Source organism: Phalaenopsis equestris, unplaced genomic scaffold (assembly GCF_001263595.1).
Source record: "Phalaenopsis equestris unplaced genomic scaffold, ASM126359v1 Scaffold000517, whole genome shotgun sequence".
Taxonomy (NCBI): domain Eukaryota; kingdom Viridiplantae; phylum Streptophyta; class Magnoliopsida; order Asparagales; family Orchidaceae; genus Phalaenopsis; species Phalaenopsis equestris.
This window is the reverse complement of record NW_018164957.1, coordinates 852,680-877,949: the sequence shown is the minus strand read 5'-3', so window position 1 is coordinate 877,949 and position 25,270 is coordinate 852,680. Positions and strand designations below refer to the sequence as shown.

The following is a 25,270-nucleotide window of genomic DNA, read 5'->3' as shown; positions in this document are numbered from 1 at the left end:
TACATTTTTAACGCTTTCTTATCATCATAAATCAATGCATAAGAAAATACTTTTGCTTTTAAAAAATACTCATCAGATTTTTTATTTGATATTAAATATTTGAATAGATGCATGTATATAAAAATATTTAGGTGTAGATATAAATGCATAGACCTTTTGGGTATGTATGTAAATAAAATTTATTTTTTGCGTACATATTTAAATATTAAAATATTATAAATATAAATATTAAAATTTAAATGTTAAATATTATTGTCCATTAATAAAAAAGCGTCCTTCTGCGCACCGGATGTGATATGACGGTCAATATCGGGATAACATATTTTGACTTATTTCAAATTCCGGTATTGTTACCCCACCTTCCCTCCCTTTTCCCGCCATTTCCCCGCCGAAGCTTAGTCTGAAACTGCGAAGGCGGGCGCGAATTCCATTTCTCTGCAGGGCAGTTACCGCATACCGTAGCGGTAACTCTTCGACTGCACAAGCTCTCTTCTTCGTTGATTGCCCCTCCGCATAACTACTCATAGGGCTCTCGCCGACCAAATGACCGAGGCCGACTCTTCAGACCAGTTCTTCTCCGCCACCGACGCCGACGTCGATGGAGACAAACCCCGTAAAACGCCATATGCGGACGACTCCATCCTCATCTGCACTCTCCCGGAAACGTCCAGTTCTTCCACCTCCACTTCCTTAAAAACGGGACAAACCCTAGATCCTCCCAGCATCATCGCCTCCCAACCTGTATCTGTGGCGAGGAAGAGATCTTCAGTATTGAAGAGGAAGGCGAAGTGTGCGAAGATTAGATCTTCGGATTCCGATGAAGAAAAGCGGGATGAATCGTCGGGCAAAGAACGCCTCGATGACGAAAACGTAAACCCTAGCTTTGCGGCTGATACTCTTGTTGGTTCCGGTGATCGTAAGGACGGCGATGGTTTGAATGAAAGTATATTGCTCTCCGAGAAGCTGCAGTTTGCTTTACTTGATGTCGCGAGAATGATGTGCGAAAAGCAGAATAAAAGGTTTGAGGACATGGATATTTTGGAGATCGCTGCTATGAAGGGAATTCATTTCCCTCCACCAAGCTGGTGGAGGCCAGGAGGCTATGGACCCAAGAAGGTTCGTCGATGTTTGGGTAATGTCACATTTTTTTTTCTGTTTTAACAGTTAGCGTTTTTGAAATGATTCCTATTGGGCTTTTGTTTTAACTTCGTTTGCAGCAACCTTAACGTATGGAAATGGAGTATGCTGAACAGAGAAGAAAACAATGTCTTCTTTTTTTATTCTTCAGGAAGCTATCTTCTCTATCTTTTGGTCCTCGTGACTGGTAAGGAGGAAAATGACGCCTTTTTTGTATGAATTGCTTATAGTTGCGATGCCGTTGTGTTTTCTATTTCGAAAAAAATGATGATGTTTTGTGGTTGATGATGTTCAGCCGACTAGTACCCGCAGCCTGAGGCATTTGTTGAAAGTTCATAGGACCCGTTATAAGTCCTGGTTGATGTTGTTTTCTTTTTGTTTTTAACATGATTATCGGAAATTTATATACGTAGTACATAATTTGCATATCTCACTCTTAAACTTTCATATTTACATACATGAAAAGAAGTGCATATGGATGTATTGTTTCAATAATACGTTATTTGAGTTGAAGATGGGTTCCGCAGGTTTTTCCTAATGATTCAAACTTTATTGGTCCTTTTTTCCGGAAGAATTACACACACACCACTTAATTCCTATATATTATTATATTTACCTAAAAGATGTATTTTATACTTTTGAAGTTAAAATAATTGTATTTTTGATGTGATATAAAAGATTTTGGTACTATAACAGTAAAAAGTATAGATGTTAGATATGTCAATACATAGGAATTGGATGGTATGTAAATGCTCCCTTTTTTGGAAAACTATAGTCTACTCTTCCATTACATCATAGATGAAATGTCAGATAAAAAAGTTCCAGCATTGTTTTCCTTCTCGTGAAATTCCAAGTCAGCTTTGGTTGGGTAATGCTATTATTTGACTTTTTTCTTTCTTTCCATCATGGCAGGGCTATAACCGAGTCAAGTTGAGTTGAGTCGAGTTAAGTATATCTTAGATTGAACTTGACTCAGTAATACTATAAGTAATTCATGTTTAGCTTGAGTTTGTGTCGAGCATTCACATATATATTCAAAATTGACTTTTTTAAAATTTTCAATACTTGAACTTGACTTGTATTTAATTGGTTTATCAAGTGAATAAGTATTTAGACGAGTTAACAAATGAGCTAAAAATTCGAACAAATATATGGATTTTCACAAAATTTTTTCAACAATAATTTTACATATCTAAAAAAATAAGCAATTTAATAAATTTTGAATTAGTATTGATGCGTGCTAGAAAATTTGTGGCAGTAGATTAATGAATTATCGTTTTAACGTTGTACAAAACTCCAACACATACTCAGATAATAAAGGAAAAGTAAACAAAAGAAGACATATTGACTTTTTACGTGGAAAACCTCGGAAAGGGGAAAAATCACTAGATCTAGTTCAGTTGAAATAATTCACCATGAATGGTGAGTACATAGGTCAAGTCTTATCTTGAGTTGAGGAAGAAATAGTTACAAAGTTGGTCAATGTACCTCATGGGCAGGAGAGTTAGGAGCTATACGAGTTGTGGATGACTCGGTCATCGTTGGTCACGTAGGCCAAAGTGGTGACCTGTGACGATGTTCTTAGGTTGCAGGGCCCCGATTCGGGAGCTGTGGAATGCATATGCCATAGTTGCTCGCGTAGTCCGTAGTGGTGAGATATGATGACGTCTGTGGTATGCGGGGGCCAGAGTCAGAAGCTATACAAGCTGTGAATCACATAGGTCGTAGTTGATTTTGGAGGCTGTAGTGGTGAGTTGTAATGTTTTCCGTAGGCCACGAGGGACGGAGTTGGGCGCTGCAAACATAAAGCTTTAGGAGTTCGAAGAATGTCACTGTCTTTGGGTCACATTGTTACCCTGTCTGCGGGAGGTGCCATTTCACCGTATGTGGGATACGTTGTTACACAATCATTTGGTCGTGTCATTGGGACTCCTCAAGGGCCTTCGCTGCATGGCGCAAGTGTCTACTAGTGCTAGCTGGCACTAGAGCGTGATGAGCAGATGATAGTCGATGGAGGTCGGCGACTGTGGAGTGAGGGAATTCTCTAGATCAGTTGTGCAAAAATGATGCTAGACTTTAGCTTACTTTCCAAGATTGTCTTTTTTATGGATCAAGGTTTAGCCCCCCCTTTCGAGACAGGCGGTAAGAGTCTATTTATTTAATTAATTGAGTCATGCCCCACTAAAATGTTAGATCAAATACTCAATTTTATTCAAGTAATTCTAAGGTTTTTTTTCAAAATACTTCATCCACTATTTTAAGTATGGGGCATTTATGTACATACCACACATTTCTTGTAATAGTCATTTTTTAAAAATTGGATAAAAAATTTGGCGATTGAAAATGTAATCTAAATTTCGGATTCATCTGATTTCAACTCAATCAATTTTATAAAAATCTACGCATGAAATCGATTAATTAAATAAAAATACTATATATTTATTATGATTGGATTGGGATATATAAAATTTGGAAACTATAAGGCTAATTAACTTTAATTGAACCTAATTATTACTAATCTTCTCTACATGAAGTGTATTCACCGACTTTCCTTGCGATATTTATTGCTGGTTCGGTCGAATGGGAGTCTCCATAGCCTTCAAATTCCTTCACCTCTTGATTTATTTCTCCCTATCTCAATCGTGTTCAATAGAAGGGATCCCGCGTGGTTAGCGATGCTGGCGACCTACAGAGAGTCGTAATCTTCAGTTCAGGGATCTAGAGAGTTTCGAGTAAGTATGAAACTCACTTTAGTAATATTCTAGACATTCATTTTCTTTTCAACGCTTTCATTTTTATATTTGCTTTGATTTTGTGCACCCTTTCGTTTCAGGTAGCCTTCAGAGACGCCAAACTTGTGTTGGAAGTGTCATAAGTGGTTTGCAAGCTTTCGTAAGGGTTGTCACATGAAATCAACAAAGGGGAAGGAAGATATGGGTTATTAGGAGAAGGAAATTTTGGCAGCTTCGGAGAAGGGTTTGGGTTGCTGAGAAGTTAGTAAAGGTTCATTCAAGCAAATCCGTTGTTTTTTTTTGGGTTAAAGTACTTTATGAGTCAAGATATTCTGAATTCTTATGTCAGTTTAAGATTTTAGTTTGGTTACATGAGAGCAAATTTGAGGCCACCGTGTGAAAACTTGTCGTACAACAGCTCCGTCAATTTCAGGTAAATAATTTTATGCTAATTTAGGAAGAATAATTTGATTAACGAAAATTGCTTAAATCCTAAAGTTTAATGTACTGTTTTATTGGTTATTAAGATCAACATAAAAATTATTGCAACATCCAACTAATTATCAAAGATTAAGAATTTAGCGTTGCAGTCGAGGTTAGTTGTTATATTTTAAAATTTCAGTATTTTTTTTATTTCAAAATGTATGTTTGATTCTTTGTGTGTTTTAGTTTAGTTAGATCTTTCATATTGCTAGACATGACAGACATATATGAAAGATATATATGAGATGCATGATATATATGATATACATGTTGTGCAAGACAGACATACTAGAAAAGATATGCATGATAAACATGATAGAAATAAATATATATGATGTAAGAGAGATGCATGAGATATGCATGAGAGAGATGCATGATGATAGTTGCACGATAGAGTAAGGTAGGTATGCATAGATGTTTATGAAAAATGAAATAGTATATATATAAATGTTTGTATGTGCATGTTCAAAGGAAGAGTTCACTCCTTGATGATACATGTAGGAGACGTTAGTGTACCTGCACATAGAGATTTTTCTACCACCTTAGACTAAACAATTGTGATGGTTATATCACTAACCGTTGTGCCAACTGGTGACGTGATAATATCGGCTAGTGGAGAGTAGACCAATGTCTACTTCCAGTGACAATTGTGATGTTTACATTGTTAATCGCTGTGCCGACAAGATAATATATACCAGGAGATAAGGGTCTTTGCACCCTAAATAGTTGTGATATTTACATTACTAATATCTTTGCTGACAGGGGCCTATTAGACAATATCGATCAAAGGTTTGTTAGATTTTGTTAAGTGTGATCCTTATAGAAATAGATATGTATGTAAAAGTATAAAATAAAAAGTTTGGAAATACATGTAGAAGATTTAAGTATTTTCATTTAGAAAATGTTATTGAGACATGAATTAACATATTATAAAATTTCTTATACAAATACAAAAGATTGGCATATTATAAAATCTTTTATAGAGATATGAAGACCATTATGCTTATTGAAATCATTTCTTTGGGTAATTGTAGTTTAGGAGTGTGTTTGATTGCTCCTGGGTTATTTTTAAATAACGCATTATGTTATTTTAATATTATTTTTAGATTTTAAATATTTGAGCAAGATGAATAGAATATGATCAAATGTTCATAGAAGACGAGAACAAAAACAAAAATGTACAAAATTTTATTTGTTAATTTTAATTATTTTCTTTAATGGTTCTTTCATGAATTTTTGCATATTAACTTGTTAGTGATAGAAATAGGATAGCAGAGAATTTATTTTCACCGTCAAATAATTCGTTCTGGTCTCGATTAATTTCAAGTTCCAGGCCTAGTTGTGACAATGCTTATATATTTTCATATCCAACACCTAAAAATTTATATCTGCATGCATAATACTCAATTTTTTGATATTACATAAAATATTATTACTATTACATAATATTTATGACACCAAAATATTATAAATGTTAATATATAGGAATTGTGTGGTATGTGTGTAAATTTCTTTTAATTTTTTACATATTTATGTGGATGCCTCGCCAATTAAAGTTATATCATATATAAAAGTTATATTCTTAAGTAACTCACTTCAGAGTCTCTTTTTAGGCATCCTCATAATTAATTAAAAGTTATAATTCTCATCCTTTTCATAAACCTATGATTTTGAAATCTGTTAGAACATCACAAGAGCTTTTACTGCTATTCATTATTTAATTACAAATATTTTTAATAATACTATATATCTCTGAGCAAATTTTTTTCTTAAAAGTGAACCAACTTAATTTATGTGGTACTCAATTCTATCTTCCCAAGGTCAACAAAATTTAGGGGTGTCAAATCAAATTTGCGGTTTGGGTTTGAGTTTAATCTGAAATTGATTTGAATTGACACTGCTTGTTTTGAATCCCAACTCAATTACTAGATGTGGCGAAAAAAATAATTCAAACCTGGCTCGAATTTTACCACGTTTAACCATTTTTAACACGTGTAGCAACTATTTGGGTCAAATTCAAATCAAGTTAGGTTTGATAAGCCAAATTTCATTGGTTAACTCAAACTTGATCTGAAAAATTAAGCTTCTCAAGATACTTGACCCAAACTCAACTAAAAAATTAATTTGGCTAATTCAAGCCCCAATTTTTTGAGCTTGGTACGAGTCGAGTTTGCATGCAGGGTCCATTTTTGTTGCCCTTAACTTAAATTATATGAAATGCTTTGTTTGTGCTTTATATTTTTTCATTAATTATTTTGGTACAAAAATCACTTTTATAATTGATGTTTCTCTCATCAAACTAATTTATTTCCTTAAAATTGATGTAATTTTTTAAGGTTTCTCCATTCATTTCTATTATTGCTTCATTTGTTGTGTGAATTATAAGTTTGGTTTCCTTATAGTTGGCAGTCTTAATCATGACATTTGTTATTGGATAATGATACTAGTGGTTTTTTTTTCCAATCATTTGACATTTTTTTAGTCCCCATAACTCTCCAATTCTCAATGAACATAAAAGTCTTACCTTGGTGTCTCATATAAACATAAAAGCATTACCTTTATGATTTTCTTTTTAAGTAATTTTACTTCATTTTTTTGTCAATTTATAATATATTTTATTTCACTATAATTTATCAGTATGATCTTCCATTTTCTTTTAAGCAACTCTTTTGCTCTTCCATTTTTTTAAGATCTCTCTTTTACTAATTTCATAAAGGTATATCTCAAAATTTTTTTTTTCATTAAACATTATTCTACCATCTCACTTTCAGGACGTCTAACTTGCAAACTCTTAAATCTCTTATATTTACTTGAGTTTTTTTATATTATTTCTTTTTTTCCTATTTTAGTACCAAAGCTATAATATAGAACAAAAAAAAAAAAAAAAAAAAAAAAAAAAAAAAAAAAAAACTCTAGTTGCTTTTCTTTTCTCTCCTTTTATCAAGACTTCTAGCTTTTCTATAATCATTATAAGTGTCATTAATATTCAAAATTTTTTCACCTTCTAAAAATGTTTTTTTTCCCTTAATAAATCTTATGTGTCCTCTCTCCACCATCACACCTTTTTATTGGTTCATTATTTTCTTCTTAGACTCTTTGAAATTTATATTTTAATGTTTTCTTTTTTTTATTCCATGTCAAATTTGACTATTAAATGATTACCTCTTGCAGCAACCTTCTTGAAAAGTTATATTACTTTCCTATCCATCATTTTATTGTAGGACCATAAATTCATTTGTATAGTTTATTCATACTCTTAAGTCATGTATCAATAATTACTATCCCAGGTTATGCAGTCGATCTCTCTCCTTAAAATTACCTCATTATCCTTGCAGGGAATTTTTTTTACTTTTTTTATTTATGGGTCTATTTGGTTAGTTGAGAAGTAAATTCAGAGTAATTTTGGGTTGAATTTGGAACTCATTCTTAATTCCTATTTGGTTTAGTACAAACTCATCAAAGTTGGCCGATTTCTAAGTACATTGCGACTTGTCCCATGGAGCCATCGTATGGTCTTTTATTTTTGTTGACTGATTGTCAATCTTTATTTGAAGAAAACTCCCTCGGTGATCTCCTCTTCTGCTTCACATGTCGTTTGGCATCTTTTCTATGGAGCTTCCACTTGATTTTCTCTTTTCCTTAACGCGCTATCGATTCTGTTTGCTCTTACCCCATGTGAGCTGTCATTTTGATTCGTCTACATGTTGGTCCCATTGACGCCTACCTTGAACAAGCTCTAATTTTGTTTCCTCGCATCATTAATCTTGTCAATACTTTCCCTTATCAAGTTCCATCATGATTGCTTCCTATACCGCCAACCCCTTCTTTGCAGGTCTAGAGGTTTGCAGGCTACAGAAGCAAACCATGTCGTCATTTTTGTTCTTCAAGGGGCTTTAGCTGTTTCTCATTTTTGGATATTTTATCTGGCAAGGACTATTTAAGTTGTGAAGCTCAACTTTTGTTGCAGGTCAACTTTTATACCAAGTTCATCATGAGAGGGTTGAATGGGAGGTTTTTATTATTTTTATCGATAACTTTATTTATTTTATTTTTTTTAAATAAAGGGGGGAGGGGTGCAATGTTCATATGAGTGAGATTGGGATTATAATTCTTCATAATTAAGCTATGTTGAGTGGCCATTATTTCTGTATGAAATGTTGATATTGGTCATCTAACTTTTGCTTTTCTTCAGAAAAAAAAAATGTTGAATTGTTCCATATGGTTGATATAAAATACATTTTCCTCTGACCACAGATTTGCTGTAAAAACTTTCTTGTTATCATTGTTGTAATTTTTAGCTCCAAACAAAGAATCAGCAACAATGTTTACTCGTTTGCTACAATATTTTAGGATCAATTTTGTATTTTCTTTATCATATTTGTTTTTTTTCTTGTTATTAATTAGAAATATATCCTTCTTGTTTTTGCCCGATGATATTCCAACTTTATTATTTGTGCTATTTCCAGTTCCAAGTGGTGTGTTTCTTCTACTGGACCCATTCAGGGAAGTTTTTTTATTTTTTTTAAGGGATAAGAAATATTATACTCAAACAGTCAAGTTTTTTACATTCCTAAATTGCATTCAAAATATTTGGATTTATCATATTTTGAAGCATTTTTGCCATAAATTTCTCTTATGATAATACCCTTGGGAGATTTTTTCCGGCGACTCGAATTCTAATTCACAATCAGGATTCAACTTAGTTTTGAGTTTATATATATATATAGTTTATGTTCAGATGTAGATTTTGCTCCCTTCAAAAGTTTATCTTAACTAATTTTGAGTTCCTTGTGGTCAGATTTAACTTGATTTTGAAATCTATGGAGGGATTTAATTCTTGCTCAACATTATTTAGCTTAAACTTGCATCCTCTATTCTCTGTTATTTATTTGGTTGGGGCTTAAATTATGTCAAATATGTTTAGGGGCCATTTGGGATTATTTAATCCTACAAATTTCATTTCATTTTATTTATTTCTTTAGTTATGACAAAAGTATATTTGATATGTTTAATATAAATTTTTTTTTTATTGAATAACATATAAATTGATAGAGGCTGTAGTGATATAGCCATGGCAATAGGTAGTGGTGGTGAAGGCAGCAAACTATATTTTGGTAATTATGGTTATGATCTTTGGTGGTGAAAATATGACACTAAATAGGTAGTGGTAATGAAAATATGACACTAAATTGAACCCAATGGAGAAAAAGAATTCATGTAGCCGCGTAGTGGGATTAAGGCTTAGTTGTTGTTGGTTATGATCTTTGGTGGTTATATGTAGCTGTTATTGTCGTCTGCTTATTTGTGGACAGCTTGTATTTTATTTAGTTCATTATCTAATTCATGTTCATATTATTCATTTAGTGAACTAAATACTAATAATTTTTATAAGCTTAAATTTTAAACGAATGAATCACTAATAATCCTTTGTTCAATCATATTTAGCTTATATACATACATATATATATATACATACATATATGAAAGTTTAAATACCGCTTAGCATAAAGAAGAAAAACGAGCAATGAGCAGAAAAAAAAGGGGGGGCAATTACATAAAAGGTCACCTGAAACTTGCTATTTTTATAAATCTAACAACCCTGTTTCATCATTTTTCAAATTCTCACTTAAAAATCAAAATTTATGCTAAAATTCTAACCCACAATTTTCATTTTTATAGTAGCATGCGTAAATGTATTGGTTCGATAATTAAGAAAAAATCACATGGGCACTTAATCTGTAAATATCAATATTCAAGGTGGTCTGTATCTAGTCATCCAAAATAAAATAATAAAGGAAAAAAAACACAGCTAAACTTTATTTTTTTACATTTATAACATCCAAATCATTCATATAATATTTAAAAAATGCCAAATACACCTTTTCTTGAATAGGTAAAATGAACATAAGTAAAATTTGAAGTTTAGCTGTTAGATATGTAAATACATAAAAATTGAGAGGTATGCATTTAAATCTTCCTATAAACTGAAATTGCATGGATATAATGGCCTATTAACAAACTACCACTCTTTTTATATTAGATGTTTTCTCAAGATATAAGCAAGCTAATGAGCAAAATCAAAACAAAATGAACAATAAAATGAAGAAGCTCCACCAATTACATGGAAACTGTTAGCTATATCATATTAACCAAACAGCAGAAACAGAGCAGACTACAAGGTACCTTTACACCAAATCAGAGCATGGAATTGTAGCACCCATCTCCCTTGTCTGAAAGCATCACAAGAGAAATAAGAAAATGGGCTTATATATAAAGACAAGATTAAGCCCTGAGAGTGGAAGATGGGAAATTGCAGAGGCTCTCTTCCTCGGCAGCAGCAAAGCTCTCTGCCTGAGAGCTGTTCGACGATGTTTTTTCGTTGCGGGGATGATGGTGGAGGAGCTCTGCTTCCGGGAACGAAGAACTGCAACGCACGTCGAGCAGCAAGTCTTGCTCAGAGCTGTCATCAGTGAATAGCAGATCTGAGCTTGGATCTGGAGGCCATGTGAAGAGGCTTGTTGGACTGAAGCAAGCCCCTTCGTTGCCCCTAAGGTCCGCGGTGGCGAGTAATTCCTTTGATTGGATTTCCCTGGGATTTTGAACTGATGATTTCGCCAGGGGAGGTTTGGTGTTGCTGGATCTGTATGCCATTTTTGGGCTCCTCATGATTCGCTTCGAATCTGAGTTGAACATTCGGAGCAAAAATAACTACTAATCAGACAGTTGAAGAAGCTGAAAATCCATAAAATTGTATCAGCATATCCTGTTTTTTTTCTCATTTTGAGCAGATATCTTCCTATTTTGATACATTTTTATACCAGGCAGTTCTGATGTAAGTTTTTTTGGGGGCATTTACATACATACAACACAATCATACATACAACACAATTCTTGTACAACACAATTCTTGTGTATTTACATATTTAAAACCTAAACTTTCATATTTACATACACGACAATCTGGTCTTTAATATCACATCAAAAGTAATGTTACAAGTAACTTTTTAAAACTCGAACTCAGGCTCAATTAAATCATGAAGTTTGAGCATATTTTTAAACCTTAAATGTTAACTAAACCAAATTTGAACATGGTCCGCCTTCTTTGTTAATATTGATGAATAGACTTGTCTGTTGTTTAATAAAATTTGTTAAATACTTTATATTTATATGATATATTATTTAAATAAAATTTAATTAATTATAATTTATTTAATTATTTAGTTAATAAAACATGTTATATTTTAATATTAATACGCATATAATTTTAATGCTATTTTTTACTTTTTTATTTAAATAAACTAACTTGTTAATACATAATTTTATTATTTAATTGAAATAAAGTTTACTTATAACTTATATAATATTTTATTTATTTGGTACAAACTAGCTAAATTCTAATATAAAATTTATCCAATTACTTATTTATTTAGAATTGTAAAATCATTAATTAATATATTTATCTAAAAAATTAAGTGCTCATTCAAGTTTTTAGGTTGATTATTAACCTTTTATGAAAAATTAAGCATGAATCAAATTTTAGTATTATATGACGGCAAATATTTATTTTATTTTTTAGCTTGCTCAATTGATATAAACAAGCGAAGTATAAATCAAATATGATTATTAAAAAATTTGACTAAGCCAACTATGAACATTTTTGTGAAAGCTTAGTTCAAGCTCGAACTGAACGTGAACAACTTATCATTCAACTAAATCAAGTCAAATCCAGGACATTCCCGACTCGAGTCGGCTTAATTACAACACTAATACAAAGAAATTTTGTGGTATGTACATAAATTTCAAAAAAATTATTCCACCTAGCAAGCATGCCCTATAAGAATGTTTTATAAGGCTTAAATCAAGGCCTTTTTATTAAAGACAACCATTAACAAGGAAATGCAAAGATAAACAAAGGCTCATATCAGACGAAGAGGAGGATTTTAACATGACAGTGCTAATGCCTCGATAAGACAAAACACTAGCATTCGTCCTACATTTATTTTGATTTCTTGCACAAATCAATCATTCTTAATTAAACTAATGCAATAACATAAATAATTAAGCTACTTAAATTTATTTTAGTTTGGCTGATGACATGTATATACGTTTTGCTAAATCATTTGTGAAATTCCGTCAAGATAAGAGTTTGGAAATCGAGGTTTTCATTAAACGAAACTGTGATAAAAAAATATAATTATTTTGATGAACTTATTGGTTAAAAAGTCTATTTCATGTTGGGCATGCACCATTACCTAAGTTTATTAAAGATGTCAAAATACAATTGTCATCATCTCATGCCATGAGAATAAAAATAACAAAATGGATGAATGACAATATTAGGAAGGATACTTGTCTATTTATCAAATAATTAAGATTGATACGCCATCAACACATCTCCAACATCTTGCACGAATCTCAATGCATGGCATAGATCTCGTGGCAATCTTCTGAGTAAGAAGCGCTCAAACTTGAATGAAAAGTCTATCCAAAAGTTCGATTTCAGCAAACTTATAGTCAAACTGATCGGCTCGATAAGACAGAACCACTTATACCAAAATTGGTCCAATCTGAGTCAAATCAAGCCACGATCAAGACATTAAACCGTTTTTGGAAGCTTTCCAGATACATTTGAAAGGTCAAACAGATGTCGAATCTGAAAAAGTTACAATAGAATTCAACGTCTAGGAGAGACGAATCAAAGAAGTACAATATCGCTCAATTCTGACATTATTAAGACACTCAAATGTCTATCAAATGTCATCTAATCGAGGAGAGTCATTTGAACCGTCTAATCAAAATTGTTCATATTCCTACATTAATTGCACCACCCGCCGACTGTAACCGATCGATATCGGTTGCTTCTTGTTCATTGCAACAAGTTCATTCACTCGTTGACGTTGTAATGAAGGAGATGTTGTAACCATTTCCTAGGTGTAGGATAAGAGGTCTCTATAATCATCAACTTATAGTAAATTTTTATTACCGGGTCAAACCCCATGATTTTTTTCCCTATACGAGTTTTCCACGTAAAAATTTATGGTGTATCTACTGGTTGTTTTCATTTATTTGAGTGAGTATTGAATCTTCATGCAACGCTAAGACAATAATTTATTATTCTACTGCCGCAGATCTTCCAACATACAAAAATTTAGCGTAGTTTGTGGGAAAAGAGCATTCCAATCACTAAAGTACTTGTGGGACTTGCTATATGGTCACCAGGTGCAACACTGACAACAACAAAACATTTCACTCCAACACACATCATTCCAGAAGAAAGTCACGAAGCCAAGGGTGTCAAGCCTCTTTAACCTCCCACTATTGAATGCGTCATCCCACTGACGAAGGTGCCTCGGGTCCTTCTATGGAAGACCGAGTATGCAGAATGTACGCACCTCAATTGGAGATTCTACAACTCCTACGCAAAGAGCAATAACAACTCAATGGAGCTTATTTACCATCAGTTCAACATTCAACATGAAATATCCCACTCATTAGATTCTCCCAGTGATAAAACCATTCCCCTGTCAAGATGGGACGTCGATATTCTCGACATTAAAAGTTTCACTCATCAGTCTCATGCAACTCACCTGACACTGTCTCGCCTTATTGTCACTTCTGTTGATATCATCCGTGATGAGCTATGGCGCCTGGTTCAGGAAGAGATCCCTTGGATAAAGGAAAAGTTTCCATGCTCACCACAACTTCCAATAATCCACTTATTTGGATGACACGGTTTTCCGATACCCTATTTCAGCAGATTTCAAACTCCTAAACATCGAGGCCTACGGAGGGGTAACTGACCCATACGAGTGCATCAACCACAATCGAACCATCATGAACCCTCTTCCTGGCGACTCTCAAGGGCCAAACTCACACATGATTCTACTCTCTCCCGGGTGGCACCATCAAAGCTTCAACGAGCTTGTCATACTATTCGTTGAGCAATTCATAACAAAGAGAAAAATCATCAAGGATTCATCCCACTTATGGGGAGTTCGCCAGAATGAGGAAGAATCTCTCAAGGAATACTCCTGCAGATTCTCCATTTGAGAGTAAATTCAGAGTTACTGAGAGGAGTCTTTCTTGGAGGGCTCCGACTAGGACCTTTTTACTCATCGTTGATATGGGAGAAGGTTTGCTCTTACGTTGATCTTGTCTATCGCGTCAAAGCTCAAATCTTTGTAGATAAGACCATCAATGCACACAAGGAACAATTCAAGCGATTGGGAGGCAAACACAAGGATAATGCCAGGGCTACCAATCAAATCTCACAGCGAAAAAAGTTAAGACCACGGGAGAATTGTGAGCTTTGATAAAAAAAAAATGTCATTTAACACGTAACTTGTCAACATCTTAATGACCATTAATGATATAAGAATAGTCAAGTGGCAAAGGACATTAAAAAATTCAGATGGTGGAAACCAGTCTCAACATTGTCATTTCTACCAAGCAAAAGAGCATTTGACAAAAAAATATTTTCAATTAAAGGAAGAAATTGAATCTCTGATATGCCAAAGTCACTTGGTTTGCTACTTACAAGAATGAGGTGATGTGAACCAAAAGAAAATTGTCGAGGTTATCAAATAAGAAGTACAACTCCAAATTATCTTATTTGAATAACCTACTGACATATAAACCCTTAATTTTATTATAGGAAAATTTTCATGTTGCTTTAAACTGTCATTTCAATGAATTTTTTTTGTTCTCTCAGGAAAGGTTTTTTGTGTAGAAAGTCCCCTTGAGGACAAGTGGCAGACAGAGTCTCTATCCTTACCGCTAGAAGTCAAGCCCAAGTGGCAAAACTCGATTAGATGATACGGTACCCCTGAAAGTCGAGCCTAAGAGTCAAAACTCGATAGGAAGTTATCATGCCCCGGGAAGTCGAGCCCAGGAGGTAAGACTCAATGAGATGATACGATACCCCTAGAAGTCGAGCCCAAGAGACAAAACTTGATAGGAAGGTATCATGTCATTGAAAATCGAGTCCAAGAAGCAAAACTCAATGAGATGATACGGTACCAGAGGAAGTCGAGCCCAAGAGGCAAAACTAGTCGACGGGATGATACAATATCCTTGGAAGTCGAGCTCAGGAGAAAACTCGATAGAAAACTACCATGCCCCTAGAACTCAAGCCCAAGAGGCATGACTTGATAGGATGAAATGGTATCCCTGGAAGTTGAGCCCGAAAGGAAAAACTAGATGGTAAGCTATCATGCCCTAGAGGTTGAGCTCAAGAGACAAAACTCGATGGGAAGTTACCATGCCCTTGGAAGATGAGCCCAAGAGGCATTCTCAATGGGAAGCTAGTATTGAACGGAGTCATCAAATAGAAAGACTCCAAGAAAGCAAGTGGTTGACATGGTCTTCACTCAAAAACCTCAGAAGACTACAAGTCTCAGAAGACATATGTACATCAAAGACCTTAGAAGACTACAAACCTCAAGAGACATAGGTATATCAAGGATCTTAGAAGGCTATGAGCCTCAAAAGGCACTAATGCATTTCAAGCTCCTAGAAGGTATGAGACTCAAAAAAAATATATGCCAAAACTCAGGAAAATCTTGAATTATGGTGGTCTTCCTTGGAGTTTAAAGGCCTTCGTTTGAGTATAACTCTAAAACCGAATACATGAAATGTATTTTAGTAGTGGTAGCACTAGTGACAGAAATGTAACTATGGGTGATCAAATTATTAAAAGGTGAGAACAATTTAGATATCTTGGATCTATAGTTCAAAGTGATGGTGATATTGATGGGGATGTTATTAGTAGAATTCAAGTTGGTTGGTTGAAGTGGAGGAATGCTGGAATGCTTCTAATGCTTCTGGTCTATTGTGTGATAGAAAAGTATCGCTTAGACTGAAAGGAAAATTTTATAAGATGTTGGTGAGAGCTGCAATGACGTATGTCGCTGAATGATGGCCTTTAAAAGAGAAGCATAAAACTAAGTTAAGTGTTGCCGAGATGAGAATAATTAGGTGGATGAGTGGTTTGACACTTGGAGATAAAATGCGAAATGAATATATCCCTAATAGGGTTGGTGTAGCTCAAGTGACAGACAAAATTAGAGAGTCGTCTTATATGGTTTGGTTACATTAAATGTCGACTATATGATGATTTGATTAGAAGACTAGACCACTTAGATTCAACTTATGTTAAGAAAGACAGAAGCAGACCTAGGATGACTTGGGCATATTGTGTAAAAAATGATCTTAATTTATTAAATTTAAATGAAAATATGACACTAAATAAGACGCAATGGAGAAAAAGAAATCATGTAGCCGACGCCACTTAGTGGTTAAGGTTTTGTTATTGTTGTTGTTGTTGTTGTTGTTGTATGGGTTTTCCACGTAAAAATTTATGGTGTCTGTAATAGTTGTTTTCTTTTATCTGAGTGCGTGTTGAATCTTCGTGCAACGCTAAGATGATAATCCATTATTTGATCACCATGAATCTTCAAGCACGCATCAAAGATAATGTTTAGGATGATAATGTGTGGCAAAAATAATAATGATAAATTAACAAAGAATACCAAAAAAGCTGTGTTAAATTCAAACAAGAAACCAAGATTTAAAGAAAAATATAACTTTCTTATATTTTTCAGATAATTGAACGGATTTTATACAACAAAAAATGCCTAATTATTTTTTTACCCTAGCAGTGAAAAAAATAAATCTAGGATCATAAAAAATAATAATAATTATTATTATTATTGTTGTTGTTGTTTTTACAAAATAAAATCTCTACTAAAATCCAAGTATTGGATAAGAAAATTAACTAGAGATAAGCAAAAGTGTATAGAAAAGTATAATTTTTCAAAGATTGCGACTCCACGCTGAATGGCAGATGTGGTGGAAATGGTAAAGGAAACAAACCTTGAATTTGACCTTTTTGTATATGACGAGTCCTCTTGGTGGTGACTAAGTCGTAATGCAAAAGAAAATTTGCGCTTTTTTCTCCTCCATCTGCTCCAGGCTCTTTGTGCTTTATATCCTATTCCAAATATAATGTTACATCATATAAATGAATGATAGAAGTGTTAATTAACATAAGAAACTGTCATCATCAATAGAAGTTTTCCTTTAAGCTTTTGGAGCAGCAAAATTTCTCCAACAGAGAATTTGATACCTTCAGTGTTCCATGGTGATCCACCCATCTAGATTTCAAGGAATTAAGTAGCACAAACTTCAAATTCCTGCATTCTTCAACACTCATTTGACCAAAGGAGAGATCAAAAACTCCATCTTGGAGAAGTTGCTGGAAGTAGGATAAGCTCTCCATGAACAATGAACTTGTAAACAAGTTTCTAAGGCTGGAAATGCATATAAAAATATTAATGTAATTACTGACATTCGTATATTTCTTAACTTGAAAAAGAGATAGGAAGGCAAACCTTTCCCAAGATTTAGCGGTATCAATAGAAGGAAGATATTTCATTAGTCGCTGCTGTTCATCATTTGTCAAATGTTCCATGAAAACCTCCAGACTAACAACATCCTATTAAGATAAATACCAAAACAAACAAACAAAAATGCTCAGTAAGTTTCTCAAATAGCTTGAGGTACAAAAATGTTATTTTATACTATAGAATTAGAGCTTACTTTAAGATCAACAAACCTCAGAGGTGAATCTCTATCCTCTACCATGCTGAAGTTTTGTGGAGAAACACCTTCCCTGCAAATATATTATTTGACAATAAACATTACTAGCATTGAAAAAGAGGACTTTCAAACATTAATAACTAGGGAAATTTACTTGCGTAGCATACGATTCTTATGCATTACACCTAAACTTTCATATTACACACATAGTACTAAAACCTTTAACATCATATAAAAATAGCACCATTATCACTTTTTAAAAGTGAAATATGCCGTTTCAAGCATACGTTTAAAGCGCCATGGTGCTATTAAATATGAAAGTTTAGGTCTAAGATATGTAAATACATAAGAATTGTGTGCTTCATATGTAAATTTCCTAAAAATAAACAAACATGAGTGAACCTTTTAGCATGTTCGTGTGACATTTGAAATGTTGACTTTTTATTTTTGTCGACACCGGCATCAGAAAAATGAGTTCTTTTACTTTCACTATTTACAGGGAAGGACGAAGATCTTGAATAAGCCTCACTACTTAACTTATTGTCAACTGGAAGAGAGCTTGCTTCTGATTCTTCATCTATAACTTTACAACTTGGATATCGAAGAAGAACACCTCCATGCCCTATCTCAACAGAACCCATAGGTATATCACCTTCGACAAGTAAATCCTCTTCTGAGGAACCAGACAGGTTCGATGACTGTTGTTCGTGCCAGATGGAGTATAGATCTTTAGTAAGCTTCTCAACAGGAGAAGGTTTCGGGTGTATAACACTTCTCTTCTTTGATGGTACTGGAACTATTGAAGAATCCCAGACGTTCGACTGTGCTGAGGCTAAAATTAGAGGAAAAAAGAGAGAGAGAGAGAGTGAGAGAAAAATTCTAAGACAATTTCTTGTGAAAAATGGACATGTTTAACATACCATCCAATTCCTATGTATATCTAACGCCTCAACTTTATCTTTTACAATTATACCAACCGAATCTTTCATATCATGTAAAAAAATACCACCATTTTAATTTTTAAAAGTGAAATATATCTTTTCATACATGTGAAATGGCATATATGAAAAAAATTAAGTTTAACTATTAGATATGTGAATACATAGGAATCGAGTGGTACACATTTAAATCTTCCAAACTTATAATCATGAATGAAGAAAATGAAGAAAAATGAAAATTACAACATGTGTCAAATCTTATCAAATAGTTCACTTTCATCACATGTAAGGATTAATGTAATTTTATGGATAACGCATACTGGAAATATCAGAATCATCTCTACAAATTGTGCTTATCAATGTATATAAAGCAATCATTAGCTATGTATGTTTTTGTCGCTAATCAATAAAATTATGATCATCATCATCATTAGCCTTATTCTAGTTATTCTTTTATGAATCAACATTTTTCATTTGCTCCTGTTGAGAGCTACCAAAAGTGTTAAACATACTCTTTGCACAACAATTTTGAATGATTTAATTTATGTTACCTTAGACTTCCCATTTCTCCGTTTTAATCCTGTAACACTAATTATTTTTGCATGTCTAATGGGTGGTGCATTTCCAACCTTTATTTATTTTTAACCTTTATTTGTTTATGTGCAAAATCACTCAAGTCTATCTTCAATTACCTACCTTTCCAACAGATGTACTTCCAACAATTCCCTTAAAAATTCCTATGAATCATTTGTTCATGTATTCTTTCAAGTTTTAAAGCACACTTATTGTAATATTATCATTTCCACGACACTTGACCATTGACAATTTTATTATTATCCAACACCCGGTCCATAAAAACCAGCTGACAAAATTGCAATTTTTTTAAGTTACTTCTGTGTCTCCATAATTTTCTCCCCAATACATGATATTCTCAGGGATACTTCTGCAATTAATTATCGTCTTAACTTTAGAAGCTTAGAAGCTATAACCACAGCAATATCAACATTGCTCTATATAATTGACTCAAGTTATATATAAACCCATCACAACTAAGTGTCACTTTATCATCTGAAAAAATAAATGTTAATTGCCAATACATACTCAGAAAAAGTGCATATCATCTGATATATCTTTGTTCAATTAAATCTCAGTCATCAATTTTCTAAACATTTTGCATATTGTTCTAACTTTTTCAACTTTTTTAGCAAATGTCATAATGATTATTATCCACAAAATTAGAATGAGAAATCCATATCGTTGCTTTCAAAACATATAAAAACATTGTTAAAAATTTCCCAAATGTTTAACATGATAGTGCCTGCCTCTGCACATAGAAAATAATGATCAGCTCTCATCTAAGGTCACCAGAGCCTTACCAAACTTATTACATGACAATGAGACACAAAATTAACAGAAAGACCAACTAAAGTTTTTTCACTTCTAACTATTACTCTTTCAACATTAGCCAATTAATTTTATTATTGCAGAGATGGTCTGCAACATGTTATTGGATTATTATACAGCATTAATAAAGTCTCTTCTTAAAAACTTCCTGAAAGTAGTTCATTACAGATTGAAAATATTGAAAAAAAAATTATACCAACCCCATCCTATATCTTCAAGTATTTAAATCATTGTGGGATGTGTTTTTTAGTAAGAAATGATGGCATGTCTTCAAGTAAATAGATGCTTGTTTTCTACCAGCACATAAATATATTTACCTTTGGAGGAATTGAAAAAATATAAATATGACAAAAACAACCAAAAGGACAGAAAAAACGCTCTAAGAAAACATCCGAATGTAATAATATCAGAAGAATGTCATAAAAACATAATCATCTATTCAATAGTACATAAGTAGTAAGAAAAACCTGTCCAATCACTTCCATCAGCAACACCAAAATGTGCACAGCTTTCGGAATATGAGATTGCTGATCCAGAGCTCGATCGATTGCTAGCATTCCCATCGAATGTTCTAGCATAGTTTTCGTCTAATTCAGAAAATCTCATTTCATATTCGGTTTCTACTATACCACACATCTTTTTTCTTTTCAGCAATTTAGTTTCTTTATTCTTAAGGGAAATACTTTTCATTTTTGCAAACTTAGGCTCTTCCCATTCATTTTTTTCGCGGGCATGCAAAGGGGTATAATTTGCCAAAGAACCCTTTGTTCTCCATCTCGAGCCACATGCGTTACATAAAACTGGCTTGTCTGGGGGTCCATTTCGCCAAAGAGGAGTGCCTGTTGCATCAATTACATTTAGAAACGGAAATAAATGCAATGAACATAAAATTGACACTAATATGAAAATCCAAGGAAAAAAAAGTGAAATGCTCTGAAAGTAGTATTTAGATGCCATGTTATTATATCCTAGCGGAAGAGGCAAAGAAGTTCTATTTATGCTTATGTAAAGGAATCAACACCATAGGGAATGAACATGTAATAGAAAAAGATGGCAACCAAAAATTTCTCACTCAATCCAAGTAAGCATTGGTTAAAGATGAAAATTTTTAATTTTTGGAATAAATAAAGGCGGAGAAAGATGCACAAAACAAACAACTAAAAGGGCTCTAATGACGAGCACCGTATGATAATTATTTTCTCATTTATATTTGAAAGACATAAGATTGCACTTCAATCACTGAAAGTTCATACAATGAGATAAAAAAATGATTAAGTGGCTATCATAATAATAATAAACAAGAGCTTTTGGCGCCAAATGTGAAACCCCTTAAGTAGCATGAAACAGAGCTCTTAAAGATCGAGGTTCCTTCTAGTGTAACAGTTCGAATTTCATCAAAAACTTCAAATTGAAGCGCATTCATGTGAGAGCATTCCTGGGATTGGTGACCTCTTAGAAAGTTAAACCGATGAGACATAACTGTGAGGCTACTAGGCCAATGCTGATAATATCGTGATGTGTGAGAGTTTGGGTTGTTGCACCAAAAATAAGCAGCACCGAGCAAGGTTGTTACACCAAAAAGAAGCAGCGTTGAGTACTCCCACGGACCTTAGTACACTATAGGATTAAAGAGCATCGGCTGTGAAGATTACAATTAACAGCAATTAATACATAGCGAGAGCTGAAGATTCATTTTTTTCGATTGCAAATTACAAAATTGGAGAACATAGATAGAGTAGCCTTTTGCTAGTTTGAGAAAACATTACAAACCCTGTTCTAAATAAAGACAATTAAGTAATACAAAAGGAAGTAGAGAAATGGTAAATGTTACTCCTACGATGGGTGTCCTCATAGGAAGTTCTATCTATGGGACAAAATCGTGAGGTTACTAGGCCAAAGTTGATAATATCTGGATTGGTGAAAGTTTGGGCTATTACACCAAATAGTAGAAGTGTTGGGTACTCTCACAACCCTTAGTAGACAATAGAATAGAAGAGTATAGAATGTGAAGGGTATAATTAATAACAAGTACCATACAACAAGAGCTGAAGGCTCATTTTTCTAGATTGCAAATTACAAAATTGGACAACAGAGATTGAGTAGCCTTTTGCCAATTTGAGAAAACGTTACAAGCCATGTTCTAAACAAAGACAATCATGTAACACAAAACAAAGGAGAGAAATGTTAAATTTCAATCTATTGTTTGAACTCAAGAAGAAATTGCTGCAGCTAATTAGAACATGTCAATTTTTTAGTAACTGAATTTGCTGAGCCATTCAACATCTAAAACACACATACCAATAACGTCAAAGGGGAGCAAGGGACAAGCAAAGTTCTATATGAATTTACATGGATTGAAACGAGAAGTTCAAAGACATGGTTAAGCTTCAAACATCAAAAGCTTGGCCATGTTCTTATCTCCAATTTAATCAGCAGCTCAACAGAGAGAAATGACCCTAAAACAACAAAGGAAAGCAAATTAAGGGCCAACAATTCATATAAAGCACCGTGTGTTTTTTCTAATCCCTAACTCCGCCCCAAAATACTTACTCAATTTAAGAAACAAGCAAAGAATCAAAGAAAAATTAAATTAAAAAGAAGAAGAACGACAATCATAAAAGTCAAAGGCAAATTCAGCAGACGGTTACTTTGCTTCTGAAACACCTAAACTTTCCCAAACGGCTTATACCCGAAGCTCAATCTTCAAAATTATAACAACAAGAGCAGAAAAACAGATCCATGAAGCATAAATCAATAAAAAACATTCATCAGAGCCATCAACAAAAGCTCACTTGTAACTCCACAATGGCGGCAAGGTCCATGTTTTCCCATCCGAACAACTTGTTCTCTTCCCCCTCCTATCAATTCCGGGAGAAATTTACAACGAAGCAAATTAAAAACCAGTCTGTTTCTTCTAAATATATATATAAAAAAATATTCAAACCAGTTTCGCTCTATATTTTTAGAAAAATATTCTCATAGCTCTTCTTGACCAAAAAAATAAAAATAAAAAAAAAAGGAAAAAAAATCAATAGGGCTGAAGTGCTCCTCTCTTCCGAACCAGAAAATTAGATTTTCCTGTAAGCAGAACCCAAAAGCCAAGCATAAGCTCCTGCTCTCTCTCCCTCTCTCCCTCTATCCCCAGAACAGAGAGCAAAGAAGGGGAGAAGAAGAAGAAGAAAGATAAGAAGGAGAGACAAGCTAGAGGGTCAATAAAGCAGCAGAAGAAGAAGAAATGGAGAAAATTTACAGATTTAGTTTTTTTTTTTTTCCTTTCAGATGGGAATATGTTCAATCCAATGGAAGAAGAAGACCATTGGAGGAATCAAATTAAGGTGGAGGAAAAAGAGAGGAGGTTAATAAGTGGAGAGAGCCTTTTTTTTTTCTTTCTTTAAATTTTTATTCAGAGCCCCCCCACTCTCTCTCTCTCTCTCTCTCTCTCTCTCTCTCTCTCTCTAAGTATATATTTATTTATTTATTTATATAATTTTTTTATTTTTTGGAAATATTTAAAGACATAGTGCTTTATAAAATGAATGAGGATGAAAACAAGAACCAGAGCTCATAATTAGAGAAATAAAATTGACTTATTTAATTATATAATATATTTAATAAGAATAAATAAATAATAATTCACTGAAAAATATCATAAAAATAATACTTAGATATACTAAAAATAAATTTTATTTTTTTATATAAATTCATATTTATCGAATGACTCGACATTTGCTACTTTTAGAATAATTTGATTCAAAATTTGTTTGTTCTGGTAAATTGGACAACAGGATAAATCGGTAATTTCGATTTTTTTTTTAATTTTTTATTTTTGCGATTAGCTTTAATTATATATTAAAGGAGCCAATGGTGCATTTAACCTGGACTCCATGAACGGTATGGAAAAGCTTTTTCAGTTTTTATTTCGCATTTCAAATTTGTTCTTAGTGATGAAAATGTCAGTTATGCCCTTCGTAAAACTTAAATGCAAGAGCGCCATTAAAGAAATTTATATAAGGAAACATTTGCGTACGTCTCAGAGTTGCGACATATTAAATTATTTGGAGAGTACATGTAGGTTACACATATGTTACATGAAGAATTATCCGAATAACCTATATGTACGCAATTCTGCGAGTACGTCTTACATACGCAAATATTTCTTTTAATTGTGTAGGTTAATATTGGATCAAATATTATTTCTAAATTTTATTAAAAAAAAGGAATGATATAAATCTTAATTAATGGTTTATAGTTTAGAAGTACCTTTTTTTATGAAGAACGGTCGAATAATCTACCAATTTTAAGAGATATAAAATTAATTAATTAATTGTTGGAAGATTTACGTGCTTGCCACACAATTTCTATGTATTTACATAACCAGCACCTAAAATTTTAATATTTATATTTATATCACCTTACTTGTGCATAAGAAAATGAATTTCACTTATTAAAAGTTAATGATAGTGATGCTTGATGCGGTAAGAAGGTTTTCAGTTTTATAAATGTAAAATTAATGTCTATGTATTCGACAAGTAAACTCATAAGAATGGTGTGGTATGTAGGTAAATGCTTATTAAATGTTTATAAGAATAAGCTTCGGCTCCAGTGTCATGTGTCATGCGAGAATGATGAGCCTTAGGGCCCGTTTGGGGCAACTTATTTGGTGTGGTGTCTTCTGAAAATTCCGACCAAAGCGTTTGGAAACATGACGCCTCAGTGATACTTAAAAATTTATATTAAACGCTGGTCGCGATGTTTGGAAATAGGCGGCGCCTCAGCGGTACTTAAAAATTTATGTTAAGTGCGGGCTGCGGGCCCAACCTCGGGACCCGCATTTCTTTGCGAACCTATTACTCTACTACCCTCGCGCTCCCCTCTCTCGCGCCTCTCTCAGGTGGCAACGATTTGCCTTTCTCCTTTTCATTTTCTCTCTGATCTCCGATGACAACATCTTGCCTCTCTACTCTCCCCTTCCCTCCG

General features: G+C 33.4%; 2 protein-coding genes across 8 annotated transcripts; one reads left to right on the top strand and one right to left on the bottom strand.

Moving 5' to 3' along the window:
• Nucleotides 1-381: 381 nt before the first annotated feature.
• Nucleotides 382-10,447, top strand: LOC110028618. 6 transcript variants are annotated; one of them, XR_002294439.1, is made up of 4 exons: nucleotides 382-1,132; nucleotides 1,218-1,324; nucleotides 3,791-3,869; nucleotides 3,975-4,267. XR_002294439.1 is itself a non-coding variant. In XM_020730535.1 (2 exons), exons 1-2 carry the CDS (start codon nucleotides 544-546, stop codon nucleotides 1,247-1,249), a joined length of 621 nt encoding a protein of 206 aa, XP_020586194.1. In that variant the 5' UTR covers nucleotides 382-543; the 3' UTR covers nucleotides 1,250-1,716. The 6 variants fall into 6 exon arrangements, 2 of the variants coding, with proteins under 2 accessions (XP_020586194.1, XP_020586196.1); XR_002294438.1 differs by having other exon boundaries at nucleotides 3,971-4,267; XR_002294441.1 differs by lacking the exons at nucleotides 3,791-3,869; nucleotides 3,975-4,267 and adding an exon at nucleotides 10,393-10,447.
• Nucleotides 10,441-23,699, bottom strand: LOC110028616 (GATA transcription factor 26-like). Of its 2 annotated transcripts, XM_020730533.1 has the most exons (9): nucleotides 23,355-23,699; nucleotides 23,086-23,151; nucleotides 20,761-21,132; nucleotides 18,354-18,783; nucleotides 17,952-18,024; nucleotides 17,744-17,847; nucleotides 17,479-17,662; nucleotides 17,226-17,343; nucleotides 10,441-11,032 (listed from the first exon to the last, which is right to left on the bottom strand). In XM_020730533.1, exons 2-9 carry the CDS (start codon nucleotides 23,123-23,125, stop codon nucleotides 10,635-10,637), a joined length of 1,719 nt encoding a protein of 572 aa, XP_020586192.1. In that variant the 5' UTR covers nucleotides 23,126-23,151; nucleotides 23,355-23,699; the 3' UTR covers nucleotides 10,441-10,634. The 2 variants fall into 2 exon arrangements, with proteins under 2 accessions (XP_020586192.1, XP_020586193.1); XM_020730534.1 differs by having other exon boundaries at nucleotides 18,489-18,783; nucleotides 23,086-23,699.
• Nucleotides 23,700-25,270: the final 1,571 nt, after the last annotated feature.